The sequence below is a fragment of the Arvicola amphibius genome, chromosome 2 (genome assembly GCF_903992535.2).
Source record: "Arvicola amphibius chromosome 2, mArvAmp1.2, whole genome shotgun sequence".
Lineage (NCBI taxonomy): Eukaryota > Metazoa > Chordata > Mammalia > Rodentia > Cricetidae > Arvicola > Arvicola amphibius.
The window spans coordinates 1,819,041-1,836,270 of record NC_052048.2 but is presented as its reverse complement, the minus strand read 5'-3'; the positions used below and the strand labels follow the sequence as shown (position 1 = coordinate 1,836,270).

Here is a 17,230-nt window from a genome sequence, read left to right as displayed (position 1 = left end):
TGGTTTTTCAAAAAAAAAAAACCTTGGACTCGTCAAATACCCTCGGTTTAGATTTTTCCGAACCATTATCCATAATAAATTGTATCTAACACATTGAACAGAAACAAACATCCGTAATCCATTTTTGGGTGGAGGGGGAAGGTGTGCATAGTTTTCCAGGCTACTTCCTGATGATTGGGTGCTGATCGTTTCCTTTGAATGAGACAACAGTTTGTTATAACGAACCAGATGAAAAAGAATGCCACTGAAAGTTGACAGCCGACAAATTATTGTTAAAATTACACCTTCAAGAAGTTCAAGAAAAAGCAAGGTATGTAGATTGACCCAAGACTGGTTCTAGACCCAGGTAACTGCATTTCAGCAGGAGCAGCAAATGACTCGCTCCCAGAGTTAGGTTGTAAAGCATCTCCCGCCCCTGTCTCTTCAGCCACATCGAACGGCTTCTCCTACACTGAATGTGCACAGGTCTCTTGGACAAAAGAGAAAGCCAAAATAAATGAAAAATCTCACTTTCGGGTGGGCATTGTACACGTGCAACTCAGCACGTCCTATGCAATGTCAATGGCCAAATCCAAGTGTGGCCACCATGTGTCAGCCGTTCTTGACCCAGCGGGAATATCCACGTTTCCAAATGACCTCCTTCACCATCCACATGGCAGACACACCTGCAGTTCTAGCTGTGCCCAGACAGCTTTTAAGGAAGATGTGGAACTCGAACCCAGGGAGCACCCATCAGCGAGAACCCTGGCTCCTTCTGGAACTCTTTCTGGGATCATAAAGGTGACCAGAAGGAACATTAAACCATCAGCGTATACTGCAGGTGAGGCAGAGACTGGAAAAAGGTTCTCCTCTCAGGGCCAAGGCATTCCCGCTCAAACCCAAGTCTGGCTGACTGGATAAAGAACAAGACAAACTCGGCGGAATCAAAGGAAAATGGGGTTTATTTCACACAATATCAAAGGTAAACGGAACAGACCAAAGGCACCCACTGCTGGCAAGGGAGTCCACAACCCATGGTTTGTGTGAGTCCTTCCGGCCTCAGTCAGAGTCCTCCTCACGTGTGCTCAGGGCTCTTTCTCCATAGGCACAGAGGTGGTGGCTTTTCCAAGAGTCTAAGAGGTAGGCGGGCAGGCTTCAGTCATGGGTTTCAGGATCTGTCTGTGCCATGTCGGCGTCCGACTCAGAGTCCAGGGGTCCTTTAACGTTGGACATGTACTCATCTAGTTCTTTGTCCAGCTGCTCCTTGGTCGGTCCAGGGCGAGGGAGGGCACCTCTGCCTCTTTCCCGACCTTTCACAGGCAGACCTCTTCCCCCGTTTCCACCACGACCTGGAGGAGCACCTCTGCTTGAGTCCATTGGTGGGCCAGCTGAGTCTTGTTCACCACGGAGGAGCGGGCTTCGACCTTGGAGCGACCACGCGCCCCTAGGCAGCCTTCTGGTGGCATGGCCCCCACGTTGTCTTCCTCCTCCTCGGAGAAAGCCTCTCTGGTGTTTGGATAGGCCTCGTCCTCCCACCATTCCCCTGTCCGGGGCGCCTCTGGGTCGGCCTAAATGCGCCTGGATCTCCCTCCTATTAGCCAGGCGCTGCTCAAGTCTTACTGGGGCCTGGACGGAGGGTCTATTCTCCATCTGCCGGGCCAGTCTTCTGCTTCTGGCGCTGGCTCGCTGCTGCTCCTGCAGCGAAGCCCGAATAGTCACTGTCATGGGCTGTTTGTTCTCCAGCATCCTAGAAAAGCGCTCATTTAGAGACATCTTGGTGGTTCCTTGTAGCACCACTTTCGGCCCAAACTGTGTGGCCATCTTCAGATCCCGAGGATCGAAGGAGATGGACCCCAGGGCTCCTCTCGCGGCTGCTGCGGGCGGGTTGGATGACCTGGACCTGACCAGGATCGCTTGGGGTGACTTGCTGGGCGGTTGGGTTAGGAGCTTGCCAAAAGGGGGTATGATGCGAAGCTCGCTCCCGGTGGCTTGGCTACCTAGTCCGCCGATTAGTTTCTGCTTGTCCAGCCGACTCTTTCCTTCCTTTCCTCTGCGCCAGCCTGCTCTGCCAACTCAAGCTTGCTACCTCCAGGAAGCTCAGAAAGAGACTGTGTCTGGGAGAGGTCTCGACCCCTTCTTATAGTCCTCTCTAGGGGTGGGGATAAAGGCATGCACCAATAGCATTCGTGCATGTGGTAGGGTGTGGCAATTAGGATTAAAGGTGTGTGTTTCCGAATCTTCTCATTAAGGGGATCATCGGTGGGACTCTTTTACTCTCACATCTTCAGGTAATCTTCTCTTCATAAAACACATTTGAAAGTCACTACGTTTTCCCCTTTCCGTGGAACAGGAAAGAGTAGCCTTTAAGTAATATGAAGGGGAAGCCTAGCCAAAAACCTTGTTTTGTAAGGCGTGTCCCCCTTAGTCTAAAGGCGTGTCCCCTTGGTCTAAAGGCGTGTCCCCCTTAGGCTAATATTGACTTATAAAATCTTGTGGGCCTGCGGCCCCCCTGCTATTTGTTTTCCTGTGCTCCTCGCTGGAACCTTGGATTTGTAATTTCCCTTTCTTTTCCTTTATTAAAACTGAATTATATATATTAAAGCTAGTCTGGTGAATCATAACTGCCGATCAACCAGGCACCTTCAGTAATATGTGCATATAGAATACGTCAAGGCAAGAAAAACCTCAACAACGCATAGTCCATTTGCCTTTGACAAATTCAGAGAAAATATTTCACATCTATCCTATCTAGGTGAGTTCAAAGTCTTCTCCCTGACTGACTTTGTATCATAATTTGCTTTCTGTGTCTGCAAACTATAGAACTATAGCTATCAAATCCTCAGCTCCCTCAGAGACTCAAAGAGGAAACAACAGGAACTGAGTAAGCAGGAGGTGCAAGCGGGCCCCTTCCAAACCATGGAATGACAGAAAACAGCAGCCTGCCCGGAGGACTGTCACCCAAACCGGGTTCCTGGGCAGCATCGGGGCATCCGTCTCCAGCCTTCAGGCCTAGAGTACGTGACAGGCTTTTCTGTAAAGCAAGATACTCTGTGTCCTGCTTGTCTTTAGGACAACCTTGTGTCTGCAGTCGATTCAGGGGTGTCTTCTTGCCCGGTGGCTTCCTTTTTGCCACAGGGAAAGTAAACTCCATGTGGAGTGTCTCCCAGGTCCATCATCTTCTCTGAAGTAGATGGCTGCTGCAAGAAGCAGACGTGTCCCATTGTCACAGAAGAAAACAACAACAACCTAGGTTATTAAAGCATTTTAACTGCCATATTCTGTAGATCTCTGAAGTCTTGAACATGACCTATCCATCTAAATTATATCTTTGTTAAACCTTCGAAACATACTTAGTATGACTATGAGTTCAATTGTACTCGGGGATTAACTACTAACCTATATTTCTTTATTATTCTAAACAGTTCATCGATAATAATAATTTTCAAGGTCTAGACATTTATATTACATTGTTAATGAGCTGTATATGTAGAATACCTCTGACAAGATTGGAAATGTATGTAGAGCATGTTTTACTAAAATTGATCTCAAGTTTGTATCAATATTCATAATCTGTATACAATATATAAAAGTAAATGAATGCAAAACATTTAAAACAAATACATGCTAAAACGGGATTGATAATATTTCTTATTCCTTATCATTTTATCTGTCTTCTCTCTGTCTCTCTCTGTCTCTCTCTGTATCTCTCTCTCTCCTCCTGTTTCAGCACTGTGGGTTTTTGATCCAGGGTTTCTCAGTAGCTGTAGAGCCTGTCTGAGAACTGGTTCCGTAGACCAGGATGACCTTGAACTCATTAGGAGCAGCCTGCTTCTGCCCCCCAGGTGTTGGGATTAAAGTGATTGCCACCGGTGCCCAGGCTTTGTTTTTCAAAAAAATAAAAAAAAAACCTTGGACTCATCAAATACCCTTGGTTTAGATTTTTCCTAACCATTATCCATAATAAATTGTACCTAACACATTAAACAGAAACAAACATCCATAATCCATTTTTGGTTGTAGGGGGATAGTGTTCATAGTTTTGAGGCTACCTCCTGTTGATTGGGCGCTGATAATTTTCTTTAAATGGAAAACAGTTTGTTATAACGAACCAGATAAAAAAGAATGCCACTGAAAGTTGACAGCCGACAAATTATTGTTAAAATTAAACCTTCATGAGGTTCGAAAAAAGCAAGGTGTAGATGGAATGGTGGGGGAGGCTGTGTCCGTCCACCTAGCTAGCTTTACCCAAAACAATTACATGGAAACTGTGTTCTTTTAAACACTGCCTTGCCCATTACTTTCAGTCTCTTATTGGTTATTTCTCACCTCTTCCTTTAACCCATAATTAGTAATCTGTGTAGCACCACAAGGTGGTCGCTTACCAGGAGGGATCTTAATCTGCATCTGGCTTGGAGAGATGCATGGCAACCACTTATGGCAACTGACTGAGGCATCTGCCTTCTCTTTTCCAGCATCCTGTTCTGTCTACTCCACCCACCTATGTCCTGACCTATTGGACCAAGCACTCTCTTTATTAATTAACCAATAAAAGTCCTCCATCAATCATAGGAGTAGAATAGTATAGAGATGGACATATAGAGAGATGACAGATTCTTAGTAAGTCAGATATGGTCCAAGGGTCCATGCCTAGATATTTCTCCAGGTGAAATGAATACATCATAAATAAATCTTAATGCGAAGATTCAAAGCAGTTTTATAATTAGCCCCAAGTGGAGACAGTGCAAATATCGACCAATAGGTTAGAGGGTAAGAAACCGACAGTCATAGATGTAAAAGTAAGAAGAATTTCTGAGTGCCGTGCCATGCTGTGGTGGAAGAGATGGGTCTTTCTGAATGAGAAGCCACACACCAAAGCTATACACTTCATCCTGCAAGTTACACTGCGTTTCAGAGAAGACACTTCAGTCTACAAAAGTTGGTTGTCAAAGAGATTGAAGTTTGTCAGGCAATTACATTTGTGTCTTCACTGTATACATACGTGCATGTGTGTGCACACACTGTACTGGAACTGTGCTATTAAAATGGACACATTTGAGCTGGATGGATACATCAGGCAGAACAGGGGTTGCTGCCCACGTATGGGACGTGAGTTTGATCCTGTACGACCTGTGTAAGAAGCAAGGCAGTGAACTCTTGTAAAGTGATCAGGAGCCAGAGAATGGAGATCCCTGGGCTCAGTTGTCAGCCAACATAGCCTGGTGGGTGAGGCTCAAGCCCATGAGAGACTCTGTCTCTGAAAAGAAGAAAAAAGGTGGAAGATAGATCTGGTGAAAAGATACCCACCCAAGGCTAACCTTAGGCTTCCACACTCACGTGCACTCAGGTGCACACATGCAGAACAATGCATTAAGAATATGTAACTTAAAAACATTCACTTGGCCAGTGGAAAATGGAAGATATTTTTTGCCAATGTTGACCTATAAAAACATGAAGTTTGTCAACAATTCTACCTAATTCTTTACAAATGAGGAACGGTACATTTTTATTGAACTGAAATTGAATTTTGGAAGTTCTCACCACAAGGAACACATGCCTCATAAGGCAAAGCCTGTGGAGAATGGCCCATGCAGTTCTTCCCTTTGGAAGTCATTGCTACAGGGATGGTATTTTGGGTAGACTATTTTAACTGGCAGAAAAAAAATCTCTGGATGCTAATTTTATTATAGATTCTAGGATCTCTTGACTTTCAATCAGTTTTAATCAAGAGATATAGTCTATCCCTGTTTACCACAGAATAGCCCTTATGGTAAATAGCACTCTTGAGCCAATTTTGGAAGGTAGTTTTAAAAAATGATAAAACTTTGAAGGAGAAACTACCCAGAGAAGAGGGAAAAACAGAAGATGACTCCAAGGTCTTAAATCTCAAATGTGGTTGCTCCAATACTGATAGGACTTAAGAGAGCCTTCATCCAGCAACTGATGGAAACAGAGGCAGAGACCCACATCAGAGCACTGGACTGAGCTCCCAAGTCCAGTTGAAGAGTCGGAGGAATGAGAATATGAGCAAGGAGGTCAAGACCATGATGGAACCCACTGAAACAGTTTACCTGAGCTAATAGGAGCTCACTGACTCCAGCCGGACTTGGAAGGAGCAAGCATTAGACCAAACTAGTTTCTCTGAATATGGTTGACAGTTGCGTGGCTGGGGCAGACTGAGGGGCCACTGGCAGTGGCACCAGCATTTATCCCTACTGCATGTACTGGCTTTTTGGGATCCCATCTCTTTGTATGTATACCTTGTTCAGCCTGGATATAGTAGGGAGGACCTTGGACCTTCCACAAGGCAATGTGCCTTACCCTCTCTGAGGGTTAGATAGGGGTGGAGTGGGAGGGTATGTGGACAGAATGGGAGGAGGAAGGGAGTAGGAACTTGGGTTGGTATTTTTTAAAATCTAATAAATAAAAAAAACTCAAATGTGATCCCAGAAATAAGAATAGGATTGCATATTGCCATTGTGACCAATGTGTATTTTCCAATGGGTGAGGGAACAGGAAAATTAACTATGAATGATGAGTTGAATGAATGAATGAATGAATGAATGAATGTCAGAGCTTGACCTGAACAGTGACAATGTACATGGATCAAATTGGAGGCCATGGCCAGAAGGCTTTGTGTCCTAAGGCAGTTTCCCACAGTATGGTGTGTCTGAATGAGCCCTCTGTGAACTTCCAATCTGACAGCAATAGACAATGTATAGACTCTAGCGGCTTTCCCCTCTGGGGCATTTCAAATGTGCCATGGGGGCTAACTTGGTCATGGGAAAAGGCTGGCGCTGGAGTGTCAGGTGGAAGTCCCCTGTGCCACCACGTACTCATGAGCATGAGACAAGATACAGTAACACAAAGAGATGGGAGGGAGAGTGAGCAGCAAGATTTCCAGTCTAGAGATAGCCCGCCTGGAGCAGGGGCCACTCTGGAAACCACTGAGTCCTTTCATCCAGGACCTAGACGCTCAAAGTCCTCCTGACGTGTTCTGGATGACGCAGCTCTTGATGAGATTTTCCTGCACCCGCACTTGACCCTCCCAATGCCAACTTTAATATAAAGAATCTGTTCTCTCTTATCTTGTTTATTTAGTAAACACAGCAATGCCTCATCAAAAAAATTTTTACCAGTCAAGAATATATTTTTCTTTTTTTTATTAGTGCAAAGCTAGAAATATTAACGTCTTACAATGATATTCTTTAGAAAATGTTGTGCATTTTTTTTTGAGGCAGGGACTTGTTATGTGACCCTGCCAGATCTGGAACACATTACATAGCCCAGGCTAACCCTGAATTCACAGCCTGGCATTTTCTCTCCTCAGCCTGTCGAGTGTTAGGATTACAGGGCTGCTCTATTTCAGAAAGTTTCTTAACAAGGGTGAGAAAAGCATTAAAAAACCCCACTCAGGATGCCCACCCCTGCATTAAACACAGCATTGCTTACCTGCAATCAACTTGTTAAAAACCAAAGCAGCCAGAGTAATATAGTAAACGATAACTATCACCATGAAATTCTTATTTTCCTTCTCTTATTTTGTTTTGGACTGGCTCCTGGAAATCATACACCTCTAAGGGGTCCAGAGTGGTCTGTCTACATACACACAAACAGGGTGATCAAGTCCATCCTTCTATCCATCCCAGACACTCGTCATGCCATTGTGTTGGAAACATCCCGATCTTCCCTACCAGCTATTTTGAAATATCCAATTGTGGCCAACCATAGGTGTAACCGTGCTAGAGACATTGTCCCATGGAAAGTACCAACAACCCTGTTTCCAATCTCCCACCCTCCGCACTTTTCTTCACGTAAATCCTATCTGCCCATAGAGCTCCATCCTGTGTTTGTATTTCTACTTTTAAATGAGGAAACTAATGTAGCAAAGAAGACCCAGACGCAAGCAGCACAGGTGTCCTAGTCACCAAGACACCGTGACGTTCAGGACTGCAACAATCAGGAGAGCAGCCGCAGCACAGCCACTTCCCTGCAGCCTCAGGATTTTCCTAACGTGCACTGCACTGACATTCGGGTAGAGACATCTGTAACACCCGATTCTGTGTTACCCCCTCGGTACAGTTCGCGTGCCACTGTACCCTACGTGAGTCGAGCAAGGGCCTGGAGATTGAAAAAACACACAAAGAGACCTGGGTCATTCGAAAGGAGATCAGCCGAATGCCGTTTATTTAGCCTTGGGGAAAATCTTATATACCCCACTCCTGCCCAAGGAATTCCACCCAGGCAGGTGGAAAATTACCATATCTAACTGCTGCACAAGGACTTCCACCTAGGCAGGTGGGAAATTACCATACCAACAATAGAGTCAACAATGCCCTACAGCAAATCACCAGGCAGGACAGAGGGAGCACAGGAACAAACAGGATGCTTAGTCATCTGACCAGAAACTGTCCTCAAGATGAGCCCCAGGAACAAGGGCAGACCCGGGCCCTACAGACATCAACTACGGGAACAAGGAAACTGCAATGCCTGATGAGAGCTGGAGGAACGTACATTTGGAGCATTTCCGGAGTCACAGTCTGAGTGTGAACTGCGCCTCACAGTCTGAGTGTGAACTGCTCCTCACAGTCTGAGTGTGAACTGTTCCTCACAGTCTGAGTGTGAACTGCTCCTCACAGTTTGAGTGTGAACTGCTCCTCACAGTCTGAGTGTGAACTGCTCCTCACAGTCTGAGTGTGAACTGCTCCTCACAGTCTGAGTGTGAACTGCGCCTCACAGTCTGAGTGTGAACTGCTCCTCACAGTCTGAGTGTGAACTGCTCCTCACAGTCTGAGTGTGAACTGCTCCTCACAGTTTGAGTGTGAACTGCTCCTCACAGTCTGAGTGTGAACTGCTCCTCACAGTCTGAGTGTGAACTGCTCCTCACAGTCTGAGTGTGAACTGCTCCTCACAGTCTGAGTGTGAACTGCTTCCTCACAGTCTGAGTGTGAACTGCTCCTCACAGTCTGAGTGTGAACTGCTCCTCACAGTCTGAGTGTGAACTGCTCCTCACAGTCTGAGTGTGAACTGCTCCTCACAGTCTGAGTGTGAACTGCTCCTCACAGTCTGAGTGTGAACTGTTCCTCACAGTCTGAGTGTGAACTGCTCCTCACAGTCTGAGTGTGAACTGCTCCTCACAGTCTGAGTGTGAACTGTTCCTCACAGTCTGAGTGTGAACTGCTCCTCACAGTCTGAGTGTGAACTGCTCCTCACAGTCTGAGTGTGAACTGCTCCTCACAGTCTGAGTGTGAACTGCTCCTCACAGTCTGAGTGTGAACTGCTCCTCACAGTCTGAGTGTGAACTGCTCCTCACAGTCTGTGAACTGCTCCTCTCTGTCTGAGTGTGAACTGCTCCTCACAGTCTGAGTGTGAACTGTTCCTCACTGATGTGGGAGGGTCTTCTGTTTTAATAAAGAAACTGTCTTGGCCAGCCCTTAGGTGGGTGGAGTAGACAGAACAGGAAGAAGGAAGTGAGGTAGATGGCTCAGTCAGATGCCATGCCTCTCCTAAGTTAGTCAGACTGCCGTGCCTCTCCTCAGAGAGATGCCAGATGCAATGAAGCTCCAGCCCAAGATGGATGTATGCTAGAATCTTCCCTGGTAAGACACCACTTGTGGTGTTACAAAGATTATTAGATATGGGTTAGCCAAGATGTGAGTAACAGGCCAGGCAGTGTTTAAAAGAATACAGTTTCCGTGTAATTATTTTGGGGCATAGGGCAGCGGGAAGCCAGCCCACAGCTAATCACTACAGAATGGTGCCCACATGGATAACTAAATCCACAGAAAGCCTGAGAAAGCTTGGGAAAGACTAGAGTAAAGCATGTTTTCTTGAAAACAGCAATTTCTCGGGTCTGAGCAAGCACTCTCATCTAAGAGAGGCTTCCTGACTCAGCTTCAGCTGCAAAACCCTGCAGCTCATTAAGAGGTCCTGCCACAAAACACTTAAACGATGTTGATGAAAGCTTTTCAGTTTTCAGCTGTAGCAGGAAAAAAGTTGTGCTGTTTTAAAATGCTGGCATTCTGGTCCATACTGCCAGGGCAAACTCTGACTCTTTCAAGCAGGCGGTCCTGACTGTTGTTTGACACTGTTGCAGCTTGCTTGCTGGCAAGGACCTTGAAATGCCATAGAGTTGTGGCGATAAACATGGCTCCTGCGGGTACCTCCGCCATGAGGCTAGAAAGCTAAGGCATGGGCTGGATCCAGCCGCCAAAGTTACGGCTTTAGTTCTACCGATTTTGGTGGGTAAATTAAAGATTTATGTGGTCACAAAAAGAGAGATACAGTAAAAGAAAGATTCAGTGTCAAAGAAAACATCAAAATGGTTTACAATGTGTTAAAATTATATGCAGGCTAAAGGTTAAAGTTCTTAAAAAACAAACAAAGAAAAAAGAAAGAGAGAAGATTGTTGTGGTGGTACACACCTTTAATCCCAACACTTGGGAGGCAGAGGTAGATTGACCTCTGTGACTTCAAGGTGTGGCAGGACACACCTTTAATCCCAATGCCTGGGAGGCAGAGTCAGACAGATCTATGTGAGTTCAAGGTGTTGTAGAACACACCTTTAATCCCTGCACTGGGGAGACAGAGGCAGATGGATCTCTGAGAGTTCAAGGACAACCTGGTCTACAGAGTTATTCCAGGACAAAGATATACAGAGAACCTGTTTCAAAAAGTAAAAGTAAAAATAAATGAAATAGAGGTTAAAATAAAGCCATACAAAGATGGAAAATACACAAAGAATCTTGATGCTGTATACTATTATGCTCTCTTTGAATTGTTTGAATGCTGAGGAAAGAGCAACAGGTGCTAAAAGATATTTGTTTACAAATGCTGCTAAACTATTCCAGAATAGATATTTTGAAAATACCTTGACTTCAGAATTTGGATCTAAGGATATAATACTTTGGAAAAGAGATTCTTCTTTTGTTTTTACAGAAAATGAGACACGGTGGATTGCTTCTATCCCAATATGGTATGAGAGACCACGCCCTCCTGAAAGGTTGCTATGAACACCCTCAAAAAATTACTTCGCTCAACTGATGACTGAGATGAACCTGGCACACAGGTTACACCATGAAAGATCTGATTAACAGCGTCCCCATTCAGCAGGAAGCAGTTTGGAGAGAAATAACTACGTCCATATTCCCAAATATTGTTTATAAATATTCTTTTACATTTAAAGGGGATATGATATAGATATGAATAATTTGCATTGATATGGAGTTTGCTTTAGTGATTTAAATTTAAGGTCAATTTTCTTATATGTATATGTATTTCTGATACTGATTAAGGTATTGTGATTGTGTAGTTCATCTTAAAAATGTAATGTATATAGGTTGTTAATGGATAGTCATCAATAATAGTAAAGCTTATAGTCATGTTAGTTAGATTTTCTAGATATATAGAGATATATTTCAGTTAGATAGGCATTCCTAATATCTTTTCAAAGACTACAGAATATTCCACTTAAATGTTTTAATAACTTAAGGCTTTTCATGACAATGAGACACGTCAGCTCCTGGCAGCACCAATCTACTTCAAGAGGAAGATGGGCATCAAAGAGGATCCTTATGGAGTTTGACTTCCATTTGGGCAAGAAACTGCTCTTGCCTGGACTGTTGCATAAACTGAACACAAAGAACCAGCAGAGAGAGGACTGCTGAACTTGCCTATAGATGAGATGATCTTTTGGGGTTCCTGATTCAAGAAAAAGTCTGCAAGACATTCTGAAGGACACAGCAGATACTGACTGAACTACCTTTGAAATTTCCTGCTTCATGGAAATGTCTGCTGGAAACTATGGGCCTGTAGGCCAAAGATGGATGCCCCAACGGTACAGAGGAACTTTGGGTGACTGTCCAGGCAGCAAAATGTCTCTGTGATTTCTAGAATTTTGTAAGTTGCTTACTTCTCATTTACTTAGGTAATAGTATATCCTTCTGGAGTCTTTGATGGAGTTGAAGAATAGATAGTTATAGTTTTCCTTAGTTATGATAAAAGATAAAGTAGATATAAATATTGTAACTATAATTCTTGCTTGATAACTGTTTTGTTATATGTAATTCTGCTGTTAAAGTTAAAGCCTTCTTTTTTGTTTAAACAGAAAAAGGGGAAATGATGTGGGAGGATCTTCTGTTTTAATAAAGAAACTGCCTTGGCCAGCCCTTAGGTGGGTGGAGTAGACAGAACAGGAAGAAGGAAGTGAGGTAGATGGCTCAGTCAGATGCCACGCCTCTCCTAAGTTAGTCAGACTGCCGTGCCTCTCCTTGGAGAGATGCCAGATGCAATGAAGCTCCAGCCCAAGATGGATGTATGCTAGAATCTTCCCCGGTAAGACACCACTTGTGGTGTTACAAAGATTATTAGATATGGGTTAGTCAAGATGTGAGTAACAGGCCAGGCAGTGTTTAAAAGAATACAGTTTCCGTGTAATTATTTCGGGGCATAAGCTAGCTGGTGGCCGAGAGCCGGGCAGGATGAAAAGCAGGCCTGCCCGCAGCTCCTCACTACACCTCACAGTCTGAGTGTGAACTACTCCTCACAGTCTGAGTGTGAACTGCTCCTCACAGTCTGAGTGTGAACTGTTCCTCACAGTCTGAGTGTGAACTGTTCCTCACAGGCTCATAGGTGGAAGGTTTGGATCCCAGCTGGTGGTAGAGCTACTGGGAGGTTCTAGAATCTTTAGGAGGTAGGGTCTTGTTGGAAGTAGGTCACCCGAGACTTGACTTTGCAGATCACACCTGGTTCCCAGTTCCTTCCTGGCTCTCTGCTCCTGGTCACCGAACAATGAAGAACCTTCTCTGGCATGAACATCCCACCCTGCCCTGAGTGTCTCTCTGTGTGTATAGAATCATTCAGGACTGCCCCTCTGACACCATGAATCAAACAGATCTTTCCACCCTCACGCTTCTCTTGGGTATTTTGGTATTTTTATTCTTTTTCCTCTCCTTCTCTTTTCTTTTCTTCCTTCTCCTTCTTTTTCTCTTTGAGCTGACGGACAGAATATTACTATGGTGTTGGCCCCAAATTCCTGGGCTCAAGGAATCCCTACCACTCCAGCCTTCCAGGAAGCTAGGAGTTCAGGTATACCCCACTGTACCTAACATGAAGATAGATGCTGTTGTAAAGTCACCAGATAAAATATATAGCCAGTTAAATTTAAAATTCAGATCATTTTGTTATAATTATTGTCCATGCAACATGTGCTAATTGTCTGAAAACCAACATTAACTGGGTGTCCTAGATTCACTTCTGTTTCTCTGATGATAAAATCCCCAAACCAAAAGGAATTTAGGTAATAAAGGAGTTTATTTCAGCTATTATTCCAGTTTATAGTGCGTTTTTGTGGGGAAGTCAAGGAAGAAATGTCAGCTAGTCTTGTCACCTCCACAGCAAGAGCAGAGAACAACGAATGCACACCCATCTGACCTGCTTCCTCCACTTCCATGTAGTCCAGGACGCCCTGCCTAGGAAACAGTGCCACCCACACTGACCCACCAGGGCCAAGTACCACACTGGGTGTCCCTTTTATGTTTTGTTTGTGCATTGTGTTGTGTTATATTTTGAGACGGGATCTACTGTGCAGTCTCCATCGGCCTGGAACTCACTCTGTAGATCAGGCTGGCCTCTAGCCTAGAGATTCACCGTCCTCTGTCTCCTGAGCCCTGGAATTAATGTGTCTACCACCACACCTGGTGCGTTTTTATTTGCTAATTTGTCAGTGTTTTATCTTGGCCCTTCAATGACTGATATAACTCACTGAAACAATAGCCTGTAATCCATTAAGTTTAATAAAATATACCTGGCATATTCTAGCATTGAAAAGAGATTAAATGGCTAGCTAGGTTTCTTCCCCAGCTTTCAATTCAATTGTCAATGTTGCTTTCTGGGTAATACGTGCTACTTATGTGTTGTATAGATGATGTGAGTAGCTATGTCACAAGCCACATTTGCGTATGGAGAATCATTCAGCAGTCATTACTCTAGTGCAGACTGCAGTGTCTCTTGGTTGTATACAGTCCAGCTTCAGAGAGGGGGAAAATGGATTCCCTGAAAGAGATTGACAGCAACTACATTTTCATCTTCCTTGGAAAAGTCCACAAGCACTTGGCTCTGACACTATCCAGTGGACACACAGACACACCCACATGCACACGCATAAACACACATGCATGCACACACATGCACACATACACACACATGCATGCACAAACACACACGCGCACACACCCACATGCACACTCACACACATGTGCACACACACTCACACACATGCATACATGCATGAACACACATGCATACATGCATGAACACACATGCATGCATATGCACAGAGGCACACATGCATGCACACACATGCATGCACACATACACCCGCACACGCATACATGTACACACACATGCATACACACACACACGCACACACACCACATTCTTTATTTCTTTTACAATCAAGTTCTGTGCTATTTTTATCTGAAAGATGAAATGGTAGGTTCCCTCAGGGCACAAAGACAGGCATTTGCTGGGACCCTGTCATTAGCGTCCCAGCTGTGCTGAGTGGCCCCTGTGAAACCTGATGGATGAGTTGACAGGCCCTTCCAGACCCGGGCGGCTGCAGTGTGAGCTCGGGGCCTGGAAACAATAAAAGCGCGATTTTCTGAGAGATTTACCTGCAGAAGAGCCAAGAACATAAACTTCTTTCTGTTTTCCACCTTAAGCCTCTTCTCTCCTCTTAGTCTCTGGAGCGGGTGGGGAGAGCTGCATCCTGTCAGGTTAATTGAGGGTGACATGAAATGTAATTGTAGCAGCCGCTGCTGCGTTGGCTGCAAGGGAGCGGCAAGCAGGTGGAAGCCTCACATTGGGAAGGGCAGAGGCGAAGACTGCAGGGTTCGGAGCTGTCAGCTGTTTGCTGTTGAACATCGGGCAAGCGTCCAGGCAACATCCGACAAGGGACAGATCTGCGTCCAACAGGGTCTGAGAATCTGCAGAATAATCTCCTTGATTCCCCAAGTTCAGGTCAGAAACTACAGTCTGTTTGGGGCACAGCCCAGCACGGCTCTCAAAGGGCTACTCCTAAAACTGGGTGTTTCCATGCCACAGAGCAGGAAGGAAGTGTATACTGCACCAAGCGCCTTCACAGAGCACAAAGAAAGAGGATTAGGGGCCTCCAGTGTCTTGGCTTTCCAAACTGGTGTGGACCAGCCATCAGTGGGCCCAGGCTGAAGAGTACATCCCATCCATGGTGGGCTAGATACTGTATTGTTTCATACGCCCAGCACCATCCTTCCTGCCAGCCTTGTCATGTCTTCTTGGCTAATCTAGCAATCATACAATAATTTGCTTGCAAGTTCATCCTGTCACCCATAATTCTTCCAAATGTTGAGTCAACATGAATTCAACTCTACTAATAGCCCCAGACAATAGAGTTAGATATCATTGCTGAGTGGACTCCAGCCTCCCATAAGAAGCATTTGTATTTTTTCTGGGTTGAAATTTTTAATGTAATGTATGTGATGCTTTGCTATGATGAGAAGCTGGCCATGACTTCCTGCTGCAGTAAGACTGTCACCACAAAAGAAGGTTGCTGTCGCTCTCTCAGAAGTTATAAGGTTTGATTAAGCTCACAGTCAACAACAGTAGGAAAGACAACAGCAACAAAAACATGGGGAAGAAGGCTCAGATGAAGAGCAGAAGGGGGGAGAACATGAGCAAGGAAGTCAGGAATGTGAGGAGTGCATCCACCCACAAAGATGGTGGGACTGATTTAATGGGAGCTCACCAAGGCCAGCTGGACTGGGACTGAACGAGCATGTGATTAAACTAGACTCTCTGAATGTGGCTGACAATTAGGGTGGACTGAGAAGCCAATGATAATGAGACTGGATTTTGATTCTATTGCATGTACTGGCTTTTTGGGAGTCTAGTCTGTTTGGATGCACACCTTCCTAGACCTGGATGGGGGGGGGCTTGGACTTCCCACAGGGCAGGGCACCCTGACTTCTCTTAGGACTGGAGAGCGAGGGGGAGGGGGAGTGGGAAGGAAATGGGAGGATGGGAGGAGGTAGAAATTTTTAATAAAGAAAGAAAAAAAGAAAAAGAAAAAGAATTTGTCTAGAACTTCAGGGGACAGGGAGACTCCTGAGTCTGAGGAAACAGATATTTGACCCTGGCCTTCCTAAGTGAAGGGTCTGTACTAGTTGGCACTTAAATACCTTAAATTCTTTAGTCCTTCCCAAAGGCTCAGGAGATAAAAGGACACAGGAAGAGAGGCACACAGATGCCAGGGGAAACACTCAGGGTACTGTAGCCATCAAAACCCAGCAAGCCTGGTGGCTAAACCCTAGAGTGGCAAGCAGTGTCACCCTGGGCACAAGACTAAAAATAGAACACACCTGGTTTAGGATGAGGGTAGAAGTCAAAGACATCACCACTTCCTGATTCAAACCGGAACATTCTCCAACATTCTCCATGGAACTCAGACCCACATCTTGGCCTTGTTCTTGGTCTCCAGGGAACAAAGTATTAAACAGCATACACTTGACTGGTTTGAAACAACGAGAAATCCATCTGGGGGCATCTTTCTCAGCCAGCAAGACACGTGAGAACAAGATGTCAGAAGAGAACGGACTTCAGGGGTCCTGGCTGTGTGTCAAGAGCTAAGTAAACCCATGAACCTTGCCCAGATGTTGCCAGGTCTTTCCAGAGAGAATCTCCAATTGTGCTGGCTCAGCTTCCCATCTCTGCCTAGCTTTCCTCCTGGCATTCGCTGGTACCCAAGGTGCTTTCTGGACTGACTTTAAATGACACTCAGGTGGTGACTTTCTGTTCCAAGGATGAGTGAACCTTTCCATGAGTTACATCTAACTTTACAATCGTCACTAATCCCTTTGCTTTCCAGCTCTCCGTCAATCATTGTACCTCATCAGTGGACTCCATTAATGAGCCATTGGCTCCCTCTTTCAGATCACTGTAGAGATGTCAGATTATGTCCAGACCCAGTACCAGTTCCTGCGGCATGCTGTTGGCTGCCCCAGCAGGAGGCATCTGCCACTCACTCTCTGACATGTGTGTTGAGAAATATTTGTGTACACTGTGAAGAGATGTCTTTGCCAAGGTGCCTTCTGATTGGTTTAATAAAGAGTTGAACAGCCAATAGCTAGGCAGGAGAGATAGGTAGAATCTAGAGAGAGAGAGAGAGAGAGAGGTAGAGGAGGAGGAATATGGGCGCACAAATTATTCCAGGGAGACACTG

The 17,230-nt window shown here is 45.1% G+C and overlaps 1 protein-coding gene across 2 annotated transcripts; it reads right to left on the bottom strand.

Moving 5' to 3' along the window:
• Positions 1 to 1,134: 1,134 nt before the first annotated feature.
• Positions 1,135 to 1,800, bottom strand: LOC119808146 (chromatin target of PRMT1 protein-like). Of its 2 annotated transcripts, XM_038320508.1 has the most exons (2): positions 1,383 to 1,800; positions 1,135 to 1,328 (listed from the first exon to the last, which is right to left on the bottom strand). In XM_038320508.1, exons 1-2 carry the CDS (start codon positions 1,798 to 1,800, stop codon positions 1,135 to 1,137), a joined length of 612 nt encoding a protein of 203 aa, XP_038176436.1. The 2 variants fall into 2 exon arrangements, with proteins under 2 accessions (XP_038176436.1, XP_041910534.1); XM_042054600.1 differs by having other exon boundaries at positions 1,135 to 1,800.
• Between the last annotated feature and the right edge of the window lie 15,430 nt (positions 1,801 to 17,230).

Coding starts and splice junctions, on each gene's coding strand:
- LOC119808146 (XM_042054600.1), bottom strand. CDS start 1,800: ATGGCCACACAGTTTGGGCCGAAAGTGGTGCTACAAGGAACCACCAAG.